A 24,897-nucleotide genomic window follows, 5' to 3' on the forward strand; every position below is an offset into this window, starting at 1 on the left:
GGTTTAGGTTAATCTTTTTCATGCTTAGTATCTAAGTGCCTATCCCCTTGGTATAGAGCTCCATGACGGTAGGAACAGAAGCTGTCTGATGTGCTCAGGGATTAGGATGGGCTGGTGGCATACGTGTACACAACAAGCACAGGAAAAGAGAAGGCTTCTGTATGTCAGAGAGCGAGCTAGACCCTGCGTGTGACTGTGTATAGAGCGTAAGGGGAGAATCCTAACTTCCACTAAATTGATTTTTCACTAAGTCTCCCACTGACATGAATGCATGACTAAGTGAAAATTGACTTGTGGAATTTAGAATTAGCCTCTAAAATTGTGTTCCAGACATTTGTGTGATGTTAGTATGTTCATCTTGTCATGAAATTGCAATAGTTGACTGACCGATATTATGGACCATAGTTTCATAAACAATAGCCCAGTGTGTGTTCGGTCAGTGATGTGTGAAATGGTGGGCCGAATTTGAAATGTGGGTGGTTTTATTTGGCCCCCAAGGTTTTTTTGATTGTTCATAGTCTGACATAAAAGACTGTAAAAACACCAGGAAATCAGCTCCAGTGATTTTAATTTAAGAAATCTGTTCCCACGCATAATAGAGAGACACGTGATTGTATACAAATGTAAGCAATGTTTGAAATGATTGTCAAACATCTATTTGGGTTTATTGCTGGCAATTTGCAGTCTACAAATGATTTGTAATTATGTTCCGGCCCCTCACCAACCGCTCAAGAAAATATAGTTGATGGCTGAATCTAGTTGATGATCCCTGCCATACAGTAACGCCAGGGGGAGCAAGCAGTCTATTGATTGATTTCATGCTCCAGTCACAACCATTAACATCAGACATGGTCATGTGACAGATTCCTTTGGTGAGTTGTTCATTGCTCACAGTTATGGCGGTGTTAGGGAGTCGAAAGGATGGAGTACTGTCTTGAGTTTTGCTTTTCTCGTTGATTCAGGAATTTGTCACCACTTTTCATTTCTTAACATTCTACGTTTTATTCCTGCAACGATGGCGGACCGAGGCGTGGATATGTTGGCACTACCGAAAGAGGTCAAGGACCAATTGGCGGAGTTGGATTTGGAACTGTCCGAAGGTAAGGATTTTAGACGGGGGAAAGAGAAATAGGTGTTGTGTCCCGTAAACGCTCCTACGTGTGTGTCCCAGATAAAAACAACAACAATCACCCGTCCGCTGTCAGTGGTGAGAACTGCAGTCTATAACCGGGCAAGCACGACTCCCTCCCCCAGCTATGTTGCCGCGGAGGATAAAAACACTGACCTATTTTCATTTGATTAGCTACTATAGTTAATGTAATCAAAATACCATCGTTATTATTTTTCGCCTAGTGTTGGCATAGTGTTTTTGAGAAATGAGGATATAGAGAGATTACTATTTTATTGGATAAGGCTTTTGATGTATGATACTATGATACTATGTATAACTTATGACTGGATTTTTTAAAATAAGGTTTTTTGTTTTTATACTTTACATAATTACTTACCATCAGAAGTAACCATAGCTCTCAACATTAACACAATCTTCCAATTTGCTTTGCAGAGTCAGTGCATTTTTCTCTAGTAGCTAGGATAAAAATTGCCTTCATGTAATTTACAGTGTAAAAAAGGATATCATAGAGGTTTTCCTCTTGTCAGAAATTAGGTCAAGGCTCTCTTCCTCATCACATAGTTATTGTGTCTGTTTCTCAAGCGATAGTCCTGTTGAAATGATGCTGCACGTTCTATAGACAACAAGGCTGTCGACTGCTAAACGCTCTTGTTAATGTGGGAATTCAGCATTTGCCTTGTGTTGACTAAAAATAAAAAAATAAATAATATGGTGTTATGCAAGTATCCTCCTTGGTGGGTGAATCACAGTATTGCTGGATCTGTGCCATGCGGTTCAAAGCACCCCGGGGTGCATGAGTAATGTAATGTTTCAGTTTTGCAGAGGAAGGAGAGAGAACGTATGTGATGGAAAAGTAGAGTTACCATTGGTGACTGACTTACTGAAGTCAATTCTCTCCCCGAATCTGCTCCCCTGTCCCCACTGTGTGAACATTAAATAATAGTACAGTTTCACACTGTGCCTATTGAGCTTTTCACAGCTTACCGCTGAAACGCATGACTCCATGGAGTCATCATGGATTCCGACTGTCCAGGTCTCACCCAGACACAGTTGGATGATTGAAACTGAAACAGGAGACCAGGTGTGGAGAAACATTTTCAGTCATTTTCCAAGGCCTCCATACTATTCTGCCACCACCAGACCTTTGGCCGTGGGTCCTGGCACTTGGGATTTTCCATCAAATCTGCTGAGTATAATTTCAAAATGTGTTTTATTTGATACTAAAAAAGTTACTTTTGTCACTACTCACCTGTAATAATCATTCAAGAGTTGCTTTCTGAAACGTCTCAATGTAAGGACATTAGCCTAACAAGAGAATCATAGTAGAATCAAATAGCCTGTGCACATCATCAAACACAGCCCCCCTGGGATACAGCCACAAAGATGGCCTCTCAGTGGTTACAAACTAATCAAAACAACTCCCTCAAAACAACATGGTCTCAGAGCATTTCGTATTAGTCTGTATGTAAATCCGAGACACTCCATTTGGTATATGTTACGTTTCGTATGGTATCTATTCATTTGTGGATGTCCATCATCCATTTCGTACGATGTGTTCCGAAAGGCAATTTGCACGATATGTTAAGAATTACAAAATGTACAATATGTTACTAATTCCAATTTGTTGTGACTAACGTTAGCTAGGTAGCTAACATTAATGTTAGCTAGCTCTAGGGGTTAGGGTTAACTAACATGCTAAGTAGTTGCAAAGTAGCTAAAAAATAGTAAGTCGTTTCTAATTATCTAAAATGCTAAAGTTCTCCGTGATGAGATCCAAACACGCAACCTTTTGGTTGCTAGACGTCCATGTTATAGGCCAACCCATTCACCCCGAACAACCACCCTCCTTCTGTTTTTGCCTTAAGTAACCTATCTTATGTAACCAAACCAAACGTAACATATCATACTAATTTGAGTGTCCCAGATTTACGTTTACTATGTTGCGTCTAGCTGTTACTGAGACCAGTCTGCTCAAAAAGATGTGTGAAATCTATTTTACATTGATCAAATCAATTAGATTGGGCTGTTTAATATGTCACAGGGCACTTCTGAAAAAGTCTGAGTGATGGAGAAGCCTTAATTCACTGTTACAAATGGTGGGTGAACTCACTTCTACTTGTGGTCTCGTTTAATAATAGACAACAATTAACAGTTTGGTTAGTGACAGTTCGGAGTAGTGCTGCTCTCCTTAGGATCACACACACAGATGGAGAGAGAGAAAAAACAGACAGGAGTACCTATCTATTAATAATAATGGCATGCTATATAAACAGATGTACTGCATAAACAGACTGTCTCTAGTTTTCTGCTGTGTGTGCAAATCGAGTGTAAATGTTTGAGAGTGTCCTTGTGTGGCATACACTGGTTTTTATTTTTTTTATTGCTAGGTTTTTTTTTGCTTTGGTGACTGAAGAGCTCAGCAGTAGTAGGCCTATACAACTCTACTACTCAACTGTAAATGCCAGCTTGCTGTATGCTTATTTGTCTGTTGTCCTCTGACATTTAGAGCAGTAGTTAACTACCCCTGTTAAGACCTACCAGCTCCTCGTGTAGGCCTATCACTTGACAATCTCTGTAGTTACATTAACAGACAGTGTAGGCTTATTAAAATGTAGCCTAGATACATGTTTATTAGGATACATTGTACTTTGAGTGATGAGTGTTGAAATGGCCTGTTGTTGTGGTGTTATGGCTCACGTTTGAGGTGTTTGTTTATTCCCGCCCATCAGCCCTGTAGCTCTCAGTTAGTCCACTGACTCCTCACACACATAATCCATTTTGAGCCCCAGCAGCACTTAACACCCAACGATTGATTCACCACAAAGAGAAGCCTGTCTCATTATTCCAGCCACACTGAGCTATGACCAGATGGCCAGACCAGAGTAGCCATGTTTGTAGTTCCATCAGCCTGCTGGTGGTTGTAGTTTAACTGTAGCTAGTATCATACAGTACATGAATTGGATCAGTTGAGACTGGACTCAGTAAAGGCTTCAGTAGCACAACAACTCAATAGAAACTCAAAACCCCCAGTGCGGCCATCATTCAACTGAACGTCTCTGTCACAGTGGCGAACAACAGTCTTTTTATTTTATTTTTCCTCCACCTCCTTTATTTAACCAGGTAGGTCAGTTGAGAACAAGTTCTCATTTACAACTGTGACCTGGCCAAGATAAAGCAAAGCAGTGCAACACAAACAACACAGTTACACATGGGATAAACAAACGTACAGTCAATAACACAATAGAAAAAAAAATATCAAAGCTGTTGCTGTAAACACATAGCCTACTCTCTACTATCTATCTTTTGGGAAGTACTTTATCAGTATTATGCACCAAAACACATCATCTATTTTAATGGACTGCCAGTACATTTCCATTTATATGGAGTAGTAGCAGTCTACCCGGAGTCTTCTTAATGTTTCTCATGCATATCCTTTACATTTCTAACAATCAGCCCATTGTTGTCACTTTGTCCCAAAGACGGGACTCCCATGGCAACAAATATAGGAAATATGCACCATTGCAGTGGTGGTGGATTATGTGTGTGTGTGTATTAAAGGGATACTTCGCAGATACCTATAGACTTCCAGTTATTGCTCTAACGCTAGTTAGCATTGGCTTGCGAAACTACATCTTACTTCCTTTACACGGGACACAGAGACATGAAAATGCCATTCATCTGACACTGGGAAGTGGATAAAGGGCCTCATTGCCAAAATCCTGAATTATCCCTTTAAGGTCTCCCCTACACCCAGCTCTAACCCGGTGACTGTGGGGACACAATGGTAGCCATTGAGAGGATCAAAGCCATGCTGGCTGGAAGCTCGGCTGGAATTCAAAATGCTCAACCACAACCCTTTATGTGTTTTAAGCTGCTAAAATGAACTGTGTGTGTGTGAAAGTAAGCTAGCTGTACAGCTACTGTAAATATGACTACTTCACACACACACACACACACACACACACACACACACACACACACACACACACATAATGTGTGCCCCTGTGCCTGGTTTTTGTGTCTCCTGCCTTGTCTCCAAGGTCTGTGTGTATAGTGTGGTGTAATGCTCTGATAAGAGCTGAGTGAATGGGATTCCCTTTGCTTTGCTCTGAGCCCTGTCTCAGTGTGGACTATAGTGACTTGTGAGTGTTTGTCCAGTTGTGTGTTTGTGTGTGTACTGTCTGTTGATGTGGGGAGGAGAGGCAGGTTTTTCAGCACAGCAGCCTGTTCAGTGCTGAGTGGAGAAGGGGAGAAAAAGAGAGAGAGACAGTTGTGGGAGAGAGAAAGAGAGATTACGGTCGTGTCTGCGTCTCCCAATCTAGGTCACAGAGCATCAGGAGGCAACACGCCTGGCTCATTTAGCCCTCGGAGTCACAGTGGGCCAGTACTGCTGCTGGGGATCTCTCTATCTCGCTCACTCTCTCACTCTCTCTCGTGTTCTCTGTTGCTTACATTCTCGGACACTCATTCTTCTATCCCTCACTCATCCTCTCTCTCTCTGACGCTCGGTCGCTTGTTTTCTATCTCGCTTAACCCTCTCTCTCGCACTGTCTATCCATGGCTCTGTCACTCATTCCCTTTCTGTCTGTCTATCTCTACATCTGATATGCTTTCTCTATGGCTCTCTCCTTTCTCAGCCTTTCTCTCCTTCCTACCCTTGCACTTCATCACCATAAACAAGGCAGTGTAGAATGGGGACTATGTGTATGTGTATGTTGGGGATTGTAGCCAAAATGTAGCTTCTGCGTCAGTGTCCTCACAGTGTGTTGGCCACAGATACACACAGGGCAGGAAGATGCTTCAGCCTATCCATTGAAAAGCTCATTAACTGTAACTGAGGGGTTGTGCACTGATCTCCGACCATAGTTAAAGGTCAGTAATGACCAATAGAGAAGGAAGCACAGATTCAGTGTGTGGCACATATTGTAGAAAAACAGTCTGATATTGGCAGAGAGATCTGCAGAAATGTCCAGAGAAGTTCTCCATTTTGGAAATTAAGCATTTGTGTTACATAATAGAATGCACCTCACGCTCATCTCTCTCTCTTCTCTCTCTTCTCTTCTCTCTCTTCTCTCTCTTCTCTCTCTTCTCTTCTCTTCTCTTCTCTTCTTCTCTCTCTTCTCTCTCTCTCTCTCTCTCTCTCTCTCTCTCTCTCTATCTCTATCTCTATCTCTATCTCTATCTCTATCTCTATCTCTATCTCTATCTCTATCTCTCTCTATCTCTATCTCTATCTCTATCTCTTTCTCTTTCTCTCTCTCTTTTCTCTTTTTAATTTTTTTTTTTTTTTGGCCAGTCTGAGATATGACACATTTATATAATAGATGGTATAAATAAGTAATGGGATGAAATATATGGATGAGCAATGACCGAGCGGAAGAGGCGCTGTTGCGCTTTCTTCACCACTCTCTGTGTGGGTGGACCATTTCAGTTTGTCCGTGATGTGTACTCCAAGACGGAGAGAAAGAGATGTTAGCCATGAGCCCAGTTCACTGATGTACTCTGAATTATGGAGCTGAGTCGATTCTGCCGCAGTACACGGAGTTAATCTGCAGATCCCTTACCCTCATGTCAACGAGCCTACTGTGCCTGTTAGCGTTAGCTAATGTTTATACCGCACTAGTTGTCTTTACATTATACAGTCTTTTCAGTACTTTACAGTGTGAATTATAGGCCAACATGGCATTAGTTTAGTGTTGTAGGCCTATAGCATGACTTCGCAGTCTTAGACAGTGCATGGCATGGAGAATGCTACATGTATGGCGCACACAGTGGGGAGAACAAGTATTTGATACACTGCCGATTTTGCAGGTTTTCCTACTTACAAAGCATGTAGAGGTCTGTCATTTTTATTATTTTTATTTATTCTGTACCAAATATTAAGTTCTGCTTTTCTGCTGTATCAATACTTATGTCATGCAATAAAATGCAAATTAATTACTTAAAAATCATACAATGTGATTTTCTGGATTTTGTTTTAGATTCCGTCTCTCACAGTTGAATTGTACCTATGATAAACATTACAGATCTCTACATGCTTTGTAAGTAGGAAAACATGCAAAATCGGCAGTGTATCAAATACTTGTTCTCCCCACTGTATAATAATACAGGTATTCCCAAACTGGGGTTCACATTTAATTTATTTTTCTTCACATTTTCAAACAGTCCATTTATATTTTCCAACGGGGCTATACATTCGGGTGAGGTTTTTTTCTCGCCTGAGTAGCCTCATATCACTGCCAAAAATACAATTTGAGAGTGCCCTGACCCTAGTGCTAGAGGGGGTACACAGCTGGAGGTTGAATGTTTTAAGGGGTATGGGACTATAAAAAGTTTGGGAACCACTGTAATAATAGATGAAGAGACCTGCTTCCCCCTCCTCCACCCCCAGACAGACAGATCAACCGCTGGCACGGCCCATTGGGGATTATAGTCAGACAGTCTTGCCTGAGGAGTGGGCACTGATGACACACACACACACACACACACACTACAGCTCTGGGGTGGTGGGAGGCTTGGACACCACATGCGCAGGGTTGCTATGGACACAGAGGATCCCCCCTCTATCTTGGATATGGATGTTTTATTATAAAGCTTAAACCCTGGAAGATTACAACGCCCGTAAGCCACATTGACAGCCAAAACCACAGTAACACAATCCAAAGGGCTGCTAAGCTTTTAAAGCTATTATTATTATTATTATTATTATTATTATAGAAGAAGCATATGACAATCACAGTAGGGAGAGAAAGTGTTATCTTAAGAACAGATACACAATCAGCTCTTCTCACCCTCGAACTCAACCTAAACTATTATGAGATACAGAGCTAAAACAAAATTCTTTGAGGCCTAAACTAAGGAGCCTATCTACTCCACACACCCACATGATCACAAGGAAATGGAAATCATTTAACTTCATTTGAGCTGGATGCCATGGAAGTAGGCGGGAGGGGGCCGAAAAAAACACTCCCGGGTTCCCTAAGGATGTAAAGGGCCAGACACACCGAGAAATCTGATTGCCGATAGGTACTGAGCGCCTCTGCCCAGAGTGTTAGCAGTTAACTTTTTGTTGTTCACATATAACAGTTTTACCTCTGATTTTCTACGTTTAAATACTCCAGGCCACAAGGTGGCAGTAGCTTGTTGGGCTTGTGCCTGCTGTAGCTAATGTAAGCTAACTGGCAAGCTGCGCTAATGTTGTTGCTAGATGGAATTTGTAATAAGCTCTTGTTGATACTAACCAGTTGGCCACAGCTAGATAACTAGCATAGCTAGCAAAATTAGAATTGTATCAATTGGTGAGGGAGACTTTTATCTCCCTCCCTTATCTCCCTCACCAACTTCAAACATCTGCTATCTGAGCAGCTAACCGATCGCTGCAGCTGTACATAGTCTATCGGTAAATAGCCCACCCATTTTTACCTACCTCATCCCCATACTGTTTTTATTTATTTACTTTTCTGCTCTTTTGCACACCAATATCTCTACCTGTACATGACCATCTGATCATTTATCACTCCAGTGTTAATCTGCAAAATTGTAATTATTCGCCTACCTCCTCATGCCTTTTGCACACAATGTATATAGACTCCACTTTTTTCTACTGTGTTATTGACTTGTTAATTGTTTACTCTATGTGTAACTCTGTGTTGTCTGTTCACACTGCTATGCTTTATCTTGGCCAGGTCGCAGTTGCAAATGAGAACTTGTTCTCAACTAGCCTACCTGGTTAAATAAAGGTGAAATAAAATAAATAAATAAAAGTATTCATTTTTGAATGAAGCAGCTGTCTGTTAGCTGTGGAGTAGCTAGTTAGTAGCTATGGTGTGCTAACATTAGCTAGCCAGCTAACAGGCACTGACAGTATGGGCTAAAGGGAATTAAATGATTTCTTCATGATATTGCTAGATAGCTAGCTTGGTAAAGCAGTGTTATGTAGTGTTATGTGCTTTGTGCTTCACTTACATCCCATTCTTTTCATATGAAGTGTTTGTGACTGCCTGGCTCAGTCAATAAGCTAACGTTAGCTAGTGATACTTCCGGCGCCGACAGAGATGGCCGCCTCGCTTCGCGTTCCTAGGAAACTATGCAGTTTTTAGTTTTTTTACGTGTTATTTCTTACATTGGTACCCCAGGTCATCTTAGGTTTCATTACATACAGTCGAGAAGAACTACTGAATATAAGAGCAGCGTCAATTCACCATCAGTACGACCAAGAATATGACTTTCGCGAAGCGGATCCTGTGTTCTGCCTTTCACCCAGGACAACGGAATGGATTCCAGCCGGCGACCCAAAAAAACGACTTCGTAAAAGGGGGAAACGAAGTAGTCTTCTGGTCAGACTCCGGAGACAGGCACATCGTGCACCACTCCCTAGCATTATTCTCGCCAATGTCCAGTCTCTTGACAACAAGGTTGATGAAATCTGAGCAAGGGTAGCATTCCAGAGGGACATCAGTGACTGTAACGTTCTTTGCTTCACGGAAACATGGCTCACTGGAGAGACGCTATCGGAATCGGTGCAGCCAGCTGGTTTCTCCACGCATCGCACCAACAGAAACAATCATCTTTCTGGTAAGAAGAGGGGCGGGGGCGTATGCTTCATGGTTAACGAGACGTGGTGTGGCCACAACAACATACAGGAACTCAAGTCCTTCTGTTCACCTGATTTAGAATTCCTCACAATCAAATGTCGACCGCATTATCTACCAAGGGAATTCTCTTCGATTATAATCACAGCCGTAAATATTCCCCCCCAAGCAGACACATCGATGGCTCTGAACAAACTTTATTTGACTCTTTGCAAACTGGAATCCATATATCCTGATGCTGCATTCATTGTAGCTGGGGATTTTAACAAGGCTAATCTGAAAACAAGACTCCCTAAATTGTATCAGCATATCGACTGCGGTAACCAGGGCTGGAAAAACCTTGGATCATTGCTATTCTAACTTCCGCGACGCATATAAGGCCCTGCCCCGCTCTCCTTTCGGAAAAGCTGACCACGACTCCATTTTGTTGATCCCTGCCTACAGACAGAATCTAAAACAAGAAGCTCCCGCGCTGAGGTCTGTTCAACGCTGGTCCGACCAATCTGATTCCACACTCCAAGACTGCTTCCATCACATGGACTGGGATATGTTTCGTATTGCATCAAACAACAACATTGACGAATACGCTGATTCGGTGAGCGAGTTCAATAGAACGTGCGTTGAAGATGTCGTTCCCATAGCAACGATTAAAACATTCCCAAACCAGAAACCGTGGATTGATGGCAGCATTTGCGTGAAACTGAAATTGACTATGGGATGCGCACAGTACTTCACAGAGCCATGACTACATGGAACTCTAGTCCACATCAAGTAACTCATGCCAGCAGTAAAATCAGATAAAAATGCACCTTATGGAATAGTGGGGACTGTGAAGATACACATTAAAGGCACAGACACACACATGCATACGCACATGATAACATACACACAGAATAACAATAACTAACAAACTTCCGTACTTGACAGTGTTCTGTAGACATGACTGCATTTTAGCAGCCAAAAAAAATCATACTTCCAGGTGAACTGTAATATCAATACCATTTTAAAGCACAATTTCTCAGCTTTCCAGCAAAATCAATGATGTGATCTTCATGCTGCCCGTCTCTGCATGATTGAAGAAGGTAACTAAGCTCCGCCTGGTCTTTTTGCGGAGGCTGTGCCACCTCTGGTAGAAGGACGCTGTATGGCACAATGTGTTGCATAATAAACTTTTCTAGAATACTATTGGTCTATTACCATGTCAATCAACACTTGAATAGAACTGTAATTTACACCCCGGATTTGATGCCAACACAGTTGCAACAGTCCCATTAGTTTTCATCGCAGCCTAGCGTACCGTAGCCTAATGCCACGGTACGCAAAATCTATACGGAAGCCAGCCACACCAATGTGTCAGAGGCAACACCGTACACCTGGCAACCGTGTCAGCATGCATGTGCCCGACCCACCATAGGAGTCGCTAGAGCGCGATGGGACAAGGACATCCCTGCCGGCCAAACCCTCCCCTAACCCGGACGACGCTGGGTCAATTGTGTGCCGCCCCATGGGTCTTCCGGTCGCGGCCGGCTTCGACAGATCATGGACTCAAACCCTTAGACGACTGTGCCTTAGACCACTGCACTACTCGGGAGGCCCTGTGAAATGTAATGTAACATTTTTTATTGTATATAGCCGTAATTTAGCTGGACCCCAGGAATAGTGCTAATAGCGATCCATAATAAATACAAAATATGTGGAGGTCTGTGCTCTCTGATTGGCTCAAAGTCAAGTTCTTGGCCTCTGACGAGCATTGCAATTCTACATGTAGAAAATGTCAGGTTCGTCGGTACCTGGTCGGTTTATGGGACATTTTTTGTTCTTGCATGAGAAGGAACGGCCTTCTACTGTAGTAGGTACCTATAGGCAGTCAGATTTCTTTGTGTGTCTGCACCATAACAGGATAGTTATTTTGGCACTGAGAATATCCTGTCCAAAACCAGTCATTAGTGGATTGTGTGTGTGCAGTGTGCACACTCCACAGCCATCCTCTGTGGAGGAGGTGGTTGTTGGGCTGGGAGTGTGAGTGTGTTTGTGATAACAGAGCAGAGCACGGGGGTGGGTGTAGTGTGTAATGTGGCAGCCTGTCATTGTGATAAGGTATTTGAGTAGGAGGAGCAGGACAGGAGCTTCTGTTGTAAGACAGGTGTGGTATGATTCAGTTGGGCCTTGCCTAACACTGTTGTCTTGCCCTGAGAGGAGAGGGGGAGGAGAGAGAGGGAGAGAGAGAGCGTGACTGGCTGAGTCAAGGTTTCACCTTTCTTAGTGCAGTATCACTCTGCTCCCACTCCCCTTCGGTGTCCCCCTCACCACGCACACATACGCACACATACACAGCAGGTACTAACTTCCTTGTCTACACCTTTCTTGCTGTTAAGCCAATGACAGCATGAAGGTGTTTCTTTGTTCTTGATCTCCCCAACAGAAAGAATGAGTGTGTGAACAGCTTTTCCCCACCCAGGAGTAGTGTCATTAGTGCATAGTGGGTAACATGAGTCACCTGTCTTTACCTGTGTGTGGACACACCCTGCTGTTTAAGTTACTGAGAGGGAAGCAGTTCCTCTAGAGACAGCAATCCCAAATGGAAAAAGGAGGGGTGAATGGAAAGACTCACCCGTTTCTGTTTGTTTGTCTTTATGTGTTTTCTCTAGAGTCTTTGTTGTTGAGAGTTGTTATTTGTCAATAAGTACTTGTGCGTAGCCTATGTTTGCTTCTGACAGGGCTTGATTTCAACTGAATTAGGTAATTTTGCGTACCGGTACTTTTTACATTTATGTGCAGGAGCTCCACAATACTTTTAAGCTAATATTCTAATAAGAGGAACAGGGTTGCCGGTGAGCTCCTGCCCAGGTCGAGAACTGGCTTCTGAGTGTGTGTGCGTGTCTGCATGCTTGGGTTAGGGCTGTTCTCACTGTGCTGCAAGAAAACTATGTCAAAGGACAGACGATTTAGCACTGGAGAACATGACATCACCCTCAGAGACAGGAAACCAGTGTGGAGAGAAAGTGAGTGAGAGAATTATTGTTCTCTTTTTTTCCAACATTAAAGAAGGCCTTTCAATGAAAAATGTTTTATTGTCACGTGTGTGTGTGTGTGTGTGTGTGTGTGTGTGTGTGTGATAGAGGGACTTACAGCAAAAAGGAAATGTAATACCTTCAAAAGAACAGTTGAGAGTGAGTCATAGCAGGCTAGGGCTTCAGAACAGACAGATAGAGGCCTGTTGGGAGAGAGGGTTGAGGAGCAGGAGGACAGACAGGGGGGTGGTGTGTGTGGGGGAAATCTTTTGGCATAGTAGAGGGAATTAGATTTAGAATAGGATAAGATGGAACAGTGGGGATGTAGTTGGGTAAGTGCTTGCTAAACAGGCTATATGACTGTTGGTTAGCCTAACTACATGGTATCAATGGGAAGCTGTAAGTTAGTGGGATGGGTGGCGATACTGTGTGGGTCCACGTACTTGCGTGCATGTGATGTAACGGCGTTATCTTTTGGCAGGAGTGGGCTGGTTGGCTGCTGGTAGAGGAAACCCTGGGGGAGGGTTTAATAGGATGTTTGTTACACATATAGAAACATGCTGGTTCATTGGGAAAGGCTGTTTGGCTGTTTCACACACGATCCCTCTAGGGATGCACGATATATCGGTGAGCATATCGGAATCGGACGATATTAGCTAAAAATGCCAACATCGGCATCGGCCCGATGTCTAGTTCAACGCCGATGTGCAAAACCGATGTCAAAGCTGACGTGCACATCTATATAATAAGTAGATGACGTAATGACGCCACGAAAAATACAGCGCTACACAGAACAAAAGCAGGAAAATACTAAGCGCACAATTCCAACAACTAAACAAGTTCAAGTTGAGCAGTCATTTGAAAGAGTAAGAAAATTTCAGCGAGACAACTGAAAGGCGAAATCCATTAACGCCAACATAACGGAATTCATTGCCTTTGACAATCAACCGTTCTCTGTCTGGATGATGTTGGCTTTCACCGACTGGTCGAGCCCCGGTACACACAATTTTTTCCAGATATTTTTCAGATGTTGCCCTACTGGAGTTGACATTTGGACCGGCAATATCAGCCCCATGAGCATTATGAGTCTGACAGCACAGTGGGTCGACAAGGATTTCCTACTGAGGAAAGCCATATTGCATGCTCAAGAATGTGCTGGTTCTCATACTGCTGCTGCCATTTCAATGGCATTTGAGAACATGTTTGAAGCTTGGAAACATGAATACACATAGAACAACACTGTATTCAAAGTGCCCACTATTATTTACAGTACCAGTCAAAAGTTTGGACACCTACTCATTCCAGGGTTTTGTTTTATTTTTACAATTTTCTACATTGTAGAATAATAGTGAAGACATCAAAACTATGAAATAACACATTGAATCATGCAGTAACGAAAAAGTGTTAAACAAATCAAAATATATTTTAGATTTTAGATTCTTCAAAGGAGCATCCCTTTGCCTTGATGACAGTTTTGCACACTCTTTGCATTCTCTCAACCAGCTTCATGAGGTAGTTACCTGGAATGCATTTCAATTAACAGGTGTGCCTTGTGACTATCATTAATGTGATGACATGCTATTTATCAAATAATTACCTAATGTTTAATTATTACCAGGTTTTAAATTAATCATGTAACAATTAAATCATTAGGAATCTGGGGCACCATGGAAAAAGTTTGTTTAATGAGTTACCGTTTCCAGAATAACCTCAAGAATATTTGAGAATATATCGATATCGTACTAATCATCAACCAATCATTTCCTCATATCAGTCTCATTCTGAATGTCGTTGACCTCGTAAATCTGCACGAACCCTAGCCTAAGTGATAAATCAGCGATACACAAATTGGCTTAATTATTTATTTACTAACTAAATAATCACACATAAATACATAAACACACAAGGTATAGTCCCTAGTGGACTAACAAAAACATGACAGTTTGGTTACACAATGGAAAGGGAGGGGCATGTAAGGAGAAGGAGAGACAGTCAATTTATCGTACATACATGTAAAAGCTATGCTCATGGGAATATGAATACTTTGCACATGAACTTTACGCGTTGTCTTCCTCTGTCATCTCTCTGTTGAACTTGATGTTCTATGGGAAGTTATCAAGGGGTGTAAGACTGGTTTGTCATCCAGATGTCACAAAGTCCTTTGTGGTTGTATGCTTCTTTGTCTCGGAGTGTTTGTTAGATTGGATAGTCCAGAGGTGTACCACGCAGTGATCAAATGGACTTGTTCTTCCCTCTGTTCGTTAAACTGGATCCTTCAAATGTTACACATCGTGGTCTTTGGTTAAGTTTACTAGACTACCCGTATTTAAACAGCTGCAGACTGAATGTTCCGGTGTAGCCTTTATCTTCTTCACTCGATAGTTTCAGAGGGTCTTACCATCTTCCGGTCTGGTAGTTCCGCTAGCGGAACCCCCGCAACAGCAAGTGAAAGTGCAGGGCGCCAAATTCAAAACAACAACAATCTCATAATTAACATTCCTCAAGCATACAAGTATTTCACACCATTTTAAAGATAAAATTCTCGTTAATCCAGCCACATTGTCTGATTTCAAAAAGGATTTACAGCGAAAGCACTACAAACGATTGTTAGGTCACCACCAAGCCACAGAAAAACACAGTCATTTTTTCCAGCCAAAAAAAGCAGAAATGGAGATAAAATTGATCACTAACCTTTGATGATCTTCATCAGATGACACTCATAGGACTTCATGTTACACAATACATATATGTTTTGTTTGATAAAGTTCATATTTATATAAAGAATCTGAGTTTACATTGACGCGTTACGTTCAGTAGTTCTAAAACATGTGGTGATATTGCAGAGAGCCACATCAATTTACAGAAATACTCATAATAAACATTGATAAAGATACGGCTATTATACATGGAACTTTAATGCAAACGCTGTGTCAGATTTCCCAAAAACTTTACGTAGAAAGCAAACCATGCAATAATCTGAGTACAGACTTTAGACAACAAAGCAGCCAAAAAGATACCTGCCATATTGGGTCGTCAACATTACTCAGAAATAGCATTTAAAATATTCACTTACCTTTGATCTTCATTAGAATGCACTCCCAGGAATCCCAGTTCCACCATAAATGTTTGATTTGTTCGATAATGTCCATCAGTTATGTCCAAATATCTTCTTTTGTTAGGGCGTTTGGTAAACAAATCCAAAAGCCGCGCCGAACGTCGGACGAAAAGTTGAAAAAGTTCCGTTACAGCCCGTAGAAACACGCCAACCTAAGTATGGAATCAATCTTTAGGATGTTTTTAACATAAAACTTCATTAATGTTCCAACCGGACAATTCCTTTGTCTGTACAAATGAAGTGGAACGTAGCTACCTTTCACGCGAGAGCGCCAGACTGAGGCTGTGGCACTCTTGCCAGACCACTCACTCAAGAGCCCTTATGAGCCCTCCTTTAGAGTAGAATCCTCAAAACAGGTTCTAAATACTGTTGACATCTAGTGGAAGCCTTGGGAAGTGAAACATAACTAATATCACCCTGTATCTTCAATGGGGGGGGGGGGCTGAGTTGAAAAACTACAAACCTCAGATGTCCCACTTCCTGGTTGAATTTTTTCTCAGGTTTTTGCCTGCCATGTGAGTTCTGTTATACTCACAGACATCATTCAAACAGTTTTAGAAACTTCAGAGTGTTTTCTATCAAATACTAATCATAATATGCATACATTAGCATCTGGGACAGAGTAGGAGGCAGTTCACTCTGGGCATGCAATTCATCCAAAAATGAAAATGCTGCCCCCTATCCCAAAAAGGTTAAACCATTTGTGGACTGGTCCTCATGTTCTCTGGTCTGATATGTTAATTATTCAGCAAGTCCTTTTAAACACACACGTTGGTGGGCAGTTCCATCACAATGTCTGTGCCCACTTGGGCGTGGTTACCGACTGAGCAAAAGTCTATATCTCATTTAGAGGGATAAAGTCACATTTATCTTTTCAAAATTATTCTTATGCGTAATAATTTATTTCGTACAACATTTAGATGCAAACCTGATAACTGTAAAGTGTACACCCTCAGAGATACAGTTATTTAGTTATACCATCCTTAACTTCTCTAGGGTAGGGGGCAGCATTTGGAATTTTGGATGAAAAGCATGCCCAAATTAAACTGCCTGCTACTCGAGCCCAGAAGATATGATATGCATATAACTGGTAGATTTGGATAGAAAACACTCAAGTTTCCAAAACTGTTAAGATAGTGTCTGTGAGTATAAGAGAACTGATTTAGCAGGTGAAAACCTGAAATCCATTCAGGAAGTAGTTTTTATTTTCTAGTTTTCTATTCAATGCCATTACAGTATCCATTGACTTAGGACTCCATTTGCAGTTCCTATGCCTTCCACTAGATGTCAACAGTCTTTAGAAATCGTTTCAGGCTTGTATTCTTATAAATGAGGGAGTAAGACCAGTCTGAACGAGTGGACCCTACTGTGTCGCAGAGCTTTTTCATGCACATTTCTTGTTTAATCTTTTATATTGACGACGTTATTGTCCGGTTGAAAGATTATAGATCATTTAGGCTAAAAAACAACCTGAGGATTGAATATAAACATCGTTTGACATGTTTCTATGAACTTTACGGATACAATTTGGATTTTTTTGTCTGATAGTTTTGACTGCGTTTGAGCCTCTGTGGATTACTGAAGACAACGTGCTAACAAAACTGAGGTTTTTGGATATAAAGAGACTTCATCGAACAAAAGGAACATTTATTGAGTAAATGAATGTCTTCTGATTGCCACCATATGAAGATCATCAAAGGTAAGGGATTACTTTTATCTCTATTTCTGAGTTTTGTAACAATTTGTCAACTGGGCTATGTTCTGGGCTAGGTATATTCTGGGCTAGGTATGCTTTTGCCGAAAAGCGTTTTATAAATATGACACTGAGGTTTAAAGATGAATTTATTGTTAAACCAACCAATGTAAAATATTGTTTTTTTCCTGAATTTTTATCATGAGCATTTCTGTATTTGAATTGGGCGCTCTACAATCTCACTGGATGTTGGCCAGATGGGACGCTAGCATCCCACGTACCCTGGAGAGGTTAATGACATCACAAAATAATAAATATTTGACCTTTAAATACCCCCCGAGCATTCCAAATTGTTTGGATTTCAAAACTAATGTTCCAATGTCCAATCTTTTGATGTTAGAGTTTTTAGCAATAGTTCATTTGAGGAATTTCTTTCCTTAATGCGTTTGAGCCAATCAGTTGTGTTTTGACAAGGTAGGGGTGGTATACAGAAAATAGCCCTATTTGGCAAAAGACCAAGTCCATATTATGGCAAGAACAGCTCAAATAAGCAAAGAAAAACGACAGTCCATCATTCCTTTAAGAGATGAAGGTCAGTCAATGCGGAAAATTGTGCAGTCGCAAAAACCATCAAGCCCAAAGATGAAACTGGCTCTCATGAGTAACCGCCACAGGAAAGGAAGACCCAGAGGTACCTCTGCTGCAGAGGATACGTTCATTAGAGTTACCAGCCTCAGAAATTGCAGCCCAAATAAATGCTTCACAGAGTTCAAGTAACAGACACATCTCAACATCATCTGTTCAGGGGAGACTGCGTGAATCAGGCCTTCATGGTTGAATTGCTACAAAGAAACCACTACTATAGGACACCAATAATAAGAAGAGACTTGCTTGGGACAAGAAACACAAGCAAAGGACATTAGACCAATGAAAATCTGTCCTTTGGTCTGATGAGTCCAAATTTGAGATTTTTGGTTTCAACTGCTGTGTCTTTGTGAGAGGCAGAGTAGGTCAACGGATGATCTCCGCATGTGTGGTTCCCACCGCAAAGCATGGAGGAGGTGTGATAGTGTGGAATACTGTGATAGGATTTTTTTGGCCATATCGTCCAACCCTAACACACATGCGCTACACGCAAACCATCATCGCTCAGATGTTGCACAAAATACCAAACAGTTAGCCAACCAACCATAGCCAAATTTCAGGTAAAGAAAATCCCGTAAAAGTCATTAGGTCTTGGAACGATATGAAACATTGTAATCTTGAACGTGCTCCCTCTGATCGCATTATGGAGTGTTTCCATCAGCCTTAAATATCATGGCTGAGCACACACACTCACAGACAGAATACACATCAGTGCATGTAGGGTGCTGCAGAGGAAGAGTGGGAGGGACCATATGTCATCCTGTTTCCTGGTTCCAACTCATCATCACTTCTATCATATGTCATGAACCGGCTCAAAGTTCGTAACAAAAGGGGAGACAAAGCGGAGATAAGGAATAACAAAATATATTTATTAACTGAAGTCAACTAAAAACAATTAACTGGTGTGTGTAGTCAGTAATCAGTAGTGTAAGTGAGTGTTTGCGTGTATAAATGTGATAGCGAGGGGTGTTGAAGGGTGCCATAGCAAACAAACAAAACGGCCACAAAAATGCCACAACCAAACTCTATCAGTGTGTCTGCATGGAGAGAGTCTCCTCAATAAATGGGGAAGAGGTGTATTTATCCCGGGACACACCCGAGCCCAGGTGTGTTCCATTTCGCTGAAGACCCTCCCGGCTCCGCCCACCGACATCCTATTAAGGAAAACAAGAGCAAAGAGAGAGAATTCGGCAGACAGAGTGGGAAGGTCATCACACATATCAGTGAGGTTAAGCCTCTGTCTACTGTGACATGGTTTCAGGTAGACTTGCTTTAATGTCACACATTCTCCCTCTGTTTATAATTCAGCTGATGCTATTAGATTTAGTTACATTGTAAAGTTATGAAGCCGTAGATATCATGATATGGAAGCCGTAGATATCATGTTTTTTGTGTGGGGGGCAATTTTTTAAATACATTTTTTTATTTCACCTTTATTTTACCAGGTAAGCTAGTTGAGAACAAGTTCTCATTAACAACTGCGACCTGGCCAAGATAAAGCAAAGCAGTGTGACACAAACAACAACACAGAGTTACATGGAATAGACAAGCGTACAGTCAACACAATAGAAAAAAAAGAAAGTCTATATACAGTGTGTGCAAATGGCATGAGGAGGTATGGCAATAAATAGGCCGTAGTAGCAAACAAATGACAATTTAGCAGATTAACACTGGAGTGATAGATGAGCAGATGATTCTGAGCAGATGATGGTGTGTAAGTAGTGATACTGGTGTGCAAAAGAGCAGCAAAGTAAATAAAAACAATATGGGAATGAGGTAGGTAGATTGGGTGGGCTATTTACAGATGGACTATGTACAGCTGAAGCGATCGGTTAGCTGCTCAGATAGCTGATGTTTAAAGTTAGTGAGGGAAATGTAAGTCTCCAGCTTCAGCGATTTTTGCAATTCATTCCAGTCTCTGGCAGCAGAGAACTGAAAGGAAAGGCGGCCAAAGCAGGTGTTGGCTTTGGGGATGACCAGTGAGATATACCTGCTGGAGCGCGTGCTACGGGTGGGTGTTGTTATCGTGACCAGTGAGCTGAGATAAGGCGGAGCTTTACCTAGCATAGACTTGTAGATGACCTGGAGCCAGTGACAACGAATATGTAGCGAAGGCCAGCCGACTAGAGCATGCAGGTCGCAGTGGTGGGTGGTATAAGGTGATTTGGTAACAAAACGGATGGCACTGTGATAGACTGCATCCAATTTGCTGAGTAGAGTATTGGAAGCTGTTTTGTAGATGACATCGCCAAAGTCGAGGATCGGTAGGATAGTCAGTTTTACTAGGGTAAGTTTGGCGGTGTGAGTGAAGGAGGCTTTGTTGCGAAATAGAAAGCCGATTCTAGATTTGATTTTCGATTGGAGATGTTTGATATGAGTCTGGAAGGAGAGTTTACAGTCACCTAGGTATTTGTAGTTGTCCACGTATTCTAGATCAGAACCGTCCAGAGTAGTGGTGCTAGTCGGGCGGGCAGGCCACTGAAGCGTTTTAAGAGCAGCGTTTTAAGAGCAGTTGAGCTCGTTTGGAGGTTCTTCTCCAAAGAAGGGCCAGATGTATACAGAATGGTTTTGTCTGCGTAGAGGTGGATCAGGGAATCTTCCGCAGCAAGAGCGACATCGATGATATATACAGAGAAAAGAGTTGGCCCGAGAATTGATCCCTGTGGTACTCCCATAGAGACTGCCAGAGGTCCGGACAACAGGCCCTCCGATTTGACACACTGAACTCTATCTGCAAAGTAGTTGGTGAACCAAGGCTATTGAGTCTGCCAATGACAATACGGTGATTGACAGAGTCGAAAGCCTTGGCCAGGTCGATGAAGACTGCTGCACAGTACTGTCCTTTTATTGATGGCGGTTATGATATTGTTTAGTACCTTGTGTGGCTGAGGGGCACCCATGACCAGCTTCGGAAACCAGATTGCACAGCAGAGAAGGTATGGCGGGATTCGAATTGGTCAGTGATTTGTTTATTAACTTCGCTTTCAAAGACGTTAGAAAGGCAGGGCAGGATCGATATAGGTCTGTAACAGTTTGGGTCTAGAGTGTCACCCCCTTTGAAGAGGGGGATGACCGCGGCAGCTTTCCAATCTTTAGGGATCTCGGATGAAATGAAAGAGAGGTTGGAACAGACTAGTAATAGGGGTTGCAACAATGGTGGCAGATAATTTTAGAAAGAGAGGGTCCAGATTGTCTAGCCCAGCTGATTTGTACTTGTCCAGGTTTTGCAGCTCTTTCAGAACATCTGCGATCTGGATTTGGGTGAAGGAGAAGCTGGGGAGACTCGGGCAAGTAGCTGCGAGGGATGTGGAGCTGTTGGCCGGGGTTGGGGTAGCCAGGAGGAAAGCATGGCCAGCTGTAGTTAAATGCTTATTGAAATTTTAGATTATCATGGATTTATTGGTGGTGATCGTGTTGCCTAGCCTCAGTGCAGTGGGCAGCTGGGAGGAAGTGCTCTTGTTCTCCATGGACTTTACAGTGTCCCAAAACTTTTTGGAGTTAGAGCTACAGGATGCATTGACAATTGACAATGACACTGAGACTCACATGTTTCACTTTAAAATATTGACAAACAAAATCCTTTGATTACAACATAAAAAAAACATACAACTTTACGCACATGGACTACTTTTAACAATTTCCACAGAAAATGTTACAAAAACAGTTTTACTTGAAGAACAGTACAGATGTAAAGTTTGGTAACTGACGGTAAAATCTCCCTGTTCTTTTATGTGACCTTAAAAAAATCTCTTGGTTATTGAACTACAGTAAGTGAAGTGGATTAACACCCGGCAAAAGAATGATGGTAGCAGAATGAAATCATAGGTCACTGTTATTTACTATACAGAAATGCATAATTATAAATGTCATTATCTTCATGGTGATGTATCCTGAATAGGTACACAAAGGTAGCAAAATGTAATATCCTACTTTGCATGTTTGGGTATTATTCTACACACGGGCTATTATTCAAAATCTGTACAGGTCCAATCATAGAGTACGTCTACATGCACACAAGTAATTCAATATTAAACTGATTATGGCAGAAGGCTGAGTTTGGCATTAGTCATGTATTCACCTTACTCTGCTTATCGTAATCGGCGTACGATCATAATCGGTGTAAGCATACGGCGATTAAAACATCTGGATTTCTGAGCAATCTATCGAATTATTAGGACATGTAAACAGCTAGATTGGTGTTCCAACGGTGTGTTTGATCTGCGCATGTGCTAGCACTGGTAGCGCAAGCCTCCCTCTTATGTGCGAGTGAAGTGAGTTTGGAAAAACTGATGCTATCTTAGAAATAGTTTTCACATACAACTTAATATGTCTGAACTCCGAATCAAATAGGCTTCACAAAAATAACATGGTCACTGTGGTAGAGCGTTTTATTTTGATTGCCTATTTTCTGCATTTATCAATAGACCCATCAGTAACCTGATTTCAGATGTGTCCATGTATACAGGCTTATTAGGGAAATCGTTCTTCTTGCAAAGCATGTAATTGTATAATTGTGTGCATGTACACAGACATTATTTTAACAGTTTTGGAAACTTCATAGTTTCTTGGACCTAGACTTGGCGCCCTGGTACCGTTTGCCATGCGGTAGCAGAGAGAAGAGTATGATTTGGGTGGCTGGAGTCTTTTACAATTGTAAGGGCCTTCCTCTGACACCGCCTGGTATAGAGGTCCTAGATGGTTGGAAGCTTGGCCCCAGTGATGTACTGGGCCATACGCACGACCCTCTGTAGTGCCTTGCGGTCGGAGGCCGAGCAGTTGCCATACCAGGCAGTGCACTTTGTTCAGATGTTGAAATGAAGTGGCCTACCTTATTTCTCAGAATGAGAATGAGTTGCCAATTCCTTATACAATTGTGTTTTATGCTTACTGCAAATTTATAAAACACAGACTACACAACAAGTATAACCGTCTTTGGCTAAAATGCTGCTAGCGGTATGTGGTACGCAATGTTGCGCACGACAAACTGAGCATTTTCCAGAATCAATGTTCATTGATACTCCTGTTTTAGTAGTGTCTACTCTACTCTACTCTTGACTAGTTGAGACATAAGAAGGTTAACTTCTCCTCTATTACAGTAAAATAATTTTTCAGTGCGTTTCGGTGTACTTATTTTCCACCATAATTCGCAAATAAATTCATTAAAAATCCTACAATGTGATTTTCTGGATTTTTTTTCTTCTCATTTTGTCTGTCATAGTTGAAGTGTACCTATGATGAAAATTACAGGCCTCTCTCATCTTTTTAAGTGGGAGAACTTGCACAATTGGTGGCTGACTAAATACTTTTTTGCCCCACTGTATGTCTGTGACTCCTTGAAGAAACAGGGTGAATTATAATGTTAAAAGGAAGAGCGTACGAGAGAGGAGAGAGCTAGCTAATTGCTATGCAGACAGAGTGCCCATGGGGTTGAAAGCAGTCTCAATTTAATTCCAGTTTAAGACTAATTCAACAGTCATCCTGCTGGGCAAAAACTGGTTGAATCTGCATTGTTTCCATGTAATTTCAATCAAATAAATCAATATGATGAATCAACATGGAAAATTGATTGGATTTGCAAAAAGTCATCAACGTAAGGGCATTTTGTCTTTTTTTTGCACAAATGTTCACCTAAATTCATGGACATGGTGATTTAAAAAAAAAAAACTTGAATTCATGTTGGTTGACAACTCAACCAAATGTAAATGAAAACTAGAAGTTGAACTGACGGCTGTGCCCAGTGGGATGTTGTTTAGACTAGAGGGAGACCAACATGGCTTTAGCTGCTAGGACGCACCAGGGAAACCATGAAACCATGCGTCTCGCTCTTCTTTAAGAAACTGGCTGTGTGATCAAGTAGAAACATGTCACCATGCATCACTGTCTGTCCCACAGCTCAGTGTCTGGTCTGGTCTGGACTGGGGGGACTGAGCAACTGACTCTGCTGCTAAATCAATGAGACTGAGAGAGTGTAGGCCTTGTTTTCATTTCGTATCAGGAGAATTGTGGTTTGCCTTGGAAATAGAAAAGCGTAGGCTACCCATGTCATTTAGCCTATTACTGAGTGTGTGTTTGCAAACTTTGTTGCAATTTTGTAACATTTCAAAAACATTCTAAACTAAATCATGTTTATTTGGCATTTTATGCCAGTACCAATATGAAATTGAATGAAAATTGTATTTGTCACATGCTTCGTAAACAACAGCTGTAGACTGACGGTGCATTTCTTACCTATGTGTTTTTTTCAAACAATGCAGAATTAAAGATAAAGATAAAACATGTAGATACAGTACCAGTCAAAAGTTTGGACACACCTACTCATTTCAGGGTTTTTCTTTATTTTCTACTTTTTTCTACATTGTAGGATAATAGTGAATACTTCAAAACTATGAAATAACACATATGGAATCACGTAGTAACCAAAAAAAGTGTTAAACGAATCAAAATATATTTGAGATTCTTCGAAATAGCCACTCTTTGCCTTGAAGACAGCTTTGCACACTCTTGGCATTCTCTCAACCAGCCTCATGAAGTAGTCACCTGGAATGGATTTCAATTAACAGGTGTGCCTTGTTAAGAGTTAATTTGTGGAATTTCTTTCCTCTTTAATGTGTTTGAGCCAATCAGTTGTGTTGTGACAAGGTAGGGGTGGTATACAGAAGATAGCCCTATTTAGTAAAAGACTAAGTCCATATTATGGCAAGAACCGATTA

General features: G+C 41.6%; 1 protein-coding gene across 4 annotated transcripts in view; it reads left to right on the top strand.

Moving 5' to 3' along the window:
• The first annotated feature begins 885 nt into the window (after window positions 1-885).
• The window catches only part of LOC112216959 (disco-interacting protein 2 homolog B-A-like), a 90,834-nt gene continuing 66,822 nt past the window's right edge, over window positions 886-24,897 (top strand). For all 4 annotated transcript variants that reach the window (XM_042297391.1, XM_042297392.1, XM_042297394.1 and 1 more), the window contains exon 1: window positions 886-1,100. In XM_042297391.1, coding sequence (XP_042153325.1) covers window positions 1,016-1,100 — 85 coding nt within the window. In that variant the 5' untranslated portion in view covers window positions 886-1,015. The remainder of the gene's footprint in view (window positions 1,101-24,897) is intronic.

This window comes from Oncorhynchus tshawytscha, linkage group LG02, assembly GCF_018296145.1.
Source record: "Oncorhynchus tshawytscha isolate Ot180627B linkage group LG02, Otsh_v2.0, whole genome shotgun sequence".
NCBI classification, from domain to species: Eukaryota; Metazoa; Chordata; class Actinopteri; order Salmoniformes; family Salmonidae; genus Oncorhynchus; species Oncorhynchus tshawytscha.